Source organism: Lactuca saligna, chromosome 8 (assembly GCF_052625555.1).
Source record: "Lactuca saligna cultivar CGN05327 chromosome 8, ASM5262555v1, whole genome shotgun sequence".
In the NCBI taxonomy this organism is placed as follows: domain Eukaryota; kingdom Viridiplantae; phylum Streptophyta; class Magnoliopsida; order Asterales; family Asteraceae; genus Lactuca; species Lactuca saligna.
Genome location: NC_136424.1, coordinates 191725653 through 191727749, shown reverse-complemented (window position 1 = coordinate 191727749; position 2097 = coordinate 191725653). Strand labels below are relative to the sequence as shown.

Here is a 2097-nt window from a genome sequence, read left to right as displayed (position 1 = left end):
AATTTGCCAATTGATGTCTATTTCCTCCACGTCTTCAGGATGTATCTGGTCCAGGTCAGCAAAAGATAGTTGCGGTGGAAGATCTCCAGCTACAAAGGCGTTGTAACAGTTGACTAGCCCAGTGACTAGAGCCAGATTTTCATCGGATTCTTTGGTCTTGGAAGATGAGGCTTTGGTTGATACATTGGAAACCGGTACAGTTTGTTGAACTGATACACTTGGAACTTGATGTGGTGGAATCAATGTTGTGGCATTGAGGGTTTGACTCTGAGGTTGTTGAATTGAGAAGGCGTGACTTGAGTGAGTCATGAAAGATGACAGAGCAGCATTGTTGGATGTAGTACCAAGGTTTGCAGTAGAATATGAATTCATATGATTGATTTCTCTCTGTTTGTCATCAATGTCACAGGCTTTGATGACAGCCATAATTTCTGCAAGAGTGAGACGATTCAAACCTTGGTTTTCTTAATCACAGCAACATTCATGTCCCGTGATCGAGGAAGTGCATTTAGCAGTTTCTTGTTGATTTCTGACTTGGTTAAGAAAATCCCAGAAATGTTCATGTCAGTTGTGAGAGCAGTGAATCTTTGCAGTTGAGCCTCAAGAGTTTCTCTTGGAATGTAGTTGAACATGTTAAACTTTTGTCTTAGCATGTCCTGCCTACTTTCTTTCATATCTTCATTCCCTTCATAGACCTCAATAAGAGCTTCCCAAAGAGCCTTGGCTGAAGTGTATTCGCGAAAGCCTTGAGCAATGTCAGGAGATAGTGCCATGGTTAATGTAGCTAAAGCTCTTTCCTGTTCTTTGACCAGTTCAAATTCTTCATCAGTGTAGTTTTCAATGACCTTGTCAATCAACTGACCTCCAACAGTCATGGTCACCCTAACTGGACCTCTAAGTATGCTTCTCTAGATCTTGAAATCTTTCATCTTGATGTACTTCTCAATTCTGTATTTTCATTCGGGAAATCCTTCAGCAGACATCAACCTCGGAATGCGAGTAGTAGTTTTCATAACAGCATCAAGTTCATGAAAGTGAGCTTGAGAATCCATTTTTAAAAATTAAAGTGTTTTAACAGTTCCAAAAGAGTTTACGGTTGGTATGCAAAATCAAGAGTTTGCGGCCGTAAACTATGTTTGTGGCCGTAAACTGAGTTTACGGTGAGTGTTTGCTATTTTGGAGTTTACGGTCTAACCAATTTACGGTGTTTGAGTATTTATAGTTTACTGTTCTTCGAAAAGGTTTACGGTGATGGTGTTTTAACTGATTACGATTTCTCGAATGGTGTTTACGGTCAACAGTAAACTCCTTGAACGTCCAAAATCTCGATCAGATGAGTTTGATACCAGTTTACTGCTCTGATACCAATTGTTAGGTCCAAATAAGAATCTAAAACTAGTAATCAAACAAACATATGACTGAAATATCACAATAAGATAAACCAAAATAGCTTGCACACGATTGAATATCAAAATCGTCAGGTACAACTCAATAGAGATCGTAAACAGAGTGGAAACACCCAAAAGACTAACACTGACATTATTTATACTAAACTGGACCGCAAACAGGGTTTACTACTGTAAACGCCCTAAACATCATAAACATTAGAAATTAAGATACAGACACATAATCAAAACAATTTACACACAAAGCCTAGCCTAAACCATTTCATGGCCCTTCAATATATTATAAGTTCTAATATATTAATAAGGAATCATATTATTTAATTATTATTGATCAAGACATAATTTAGAATTAATTAAGTGATCAAAATGAACTAATTAAATATGGACTCTTATATATACGGAATGGGCCAAGTTCATTTAGGTTGGGCTAAGCCTTCATGGATAGTCCCTGGAGTCTTTAACCCATGGATCATATGAAATGAAAGGTCATGGGTTTAACCCTAGTCTCCATACTATATAAAGATGTCTTTGGTTGGTGAAATTGGCACTAGTGTGGGTACACTAAGAAGGGCTAGCCGATTTCACTAAAGAGAACCAAGTATTCATATTCTCTAAAGTCTTCCAAGGTGTTTTGGTGATTTGTGATTCCACTTGAGGCTTCCACACTATTCGGGCTAAGCTCTTAAAGCTT

The 2097-nt window shown here is 37.9% G+C and overlaps 1 protein-coding gene across 1 annotated transcript; it reads right to left on the bottom strand.

Annotated features, from left to right (window-relative positions):
• Positions 1 to 449: 449 nt before the first annotated feature.
• On the bottom strand, positions 450 to 875 carry LOC145010397 (uncharacterized). Its single transcript, XM_078968944.1, has one exon. It carries the CDS (start codon positions 873 to 875, stop codon positions 450 to 452), a length of 426 nt encoding a protein of 141 aa, XP_078825070.1.
• Positions 876 to 2097: the final 1222 nt, after the last annotated feature.

Coding starts and splice junctions, on each gene's coding strand:
- LOC145010397 (XM_078968944.1), bottom strand. CDS start 875: ATGACTGTTGGAGGTCAGTTGATTGACAAGGTCATTGAAAACTACACT.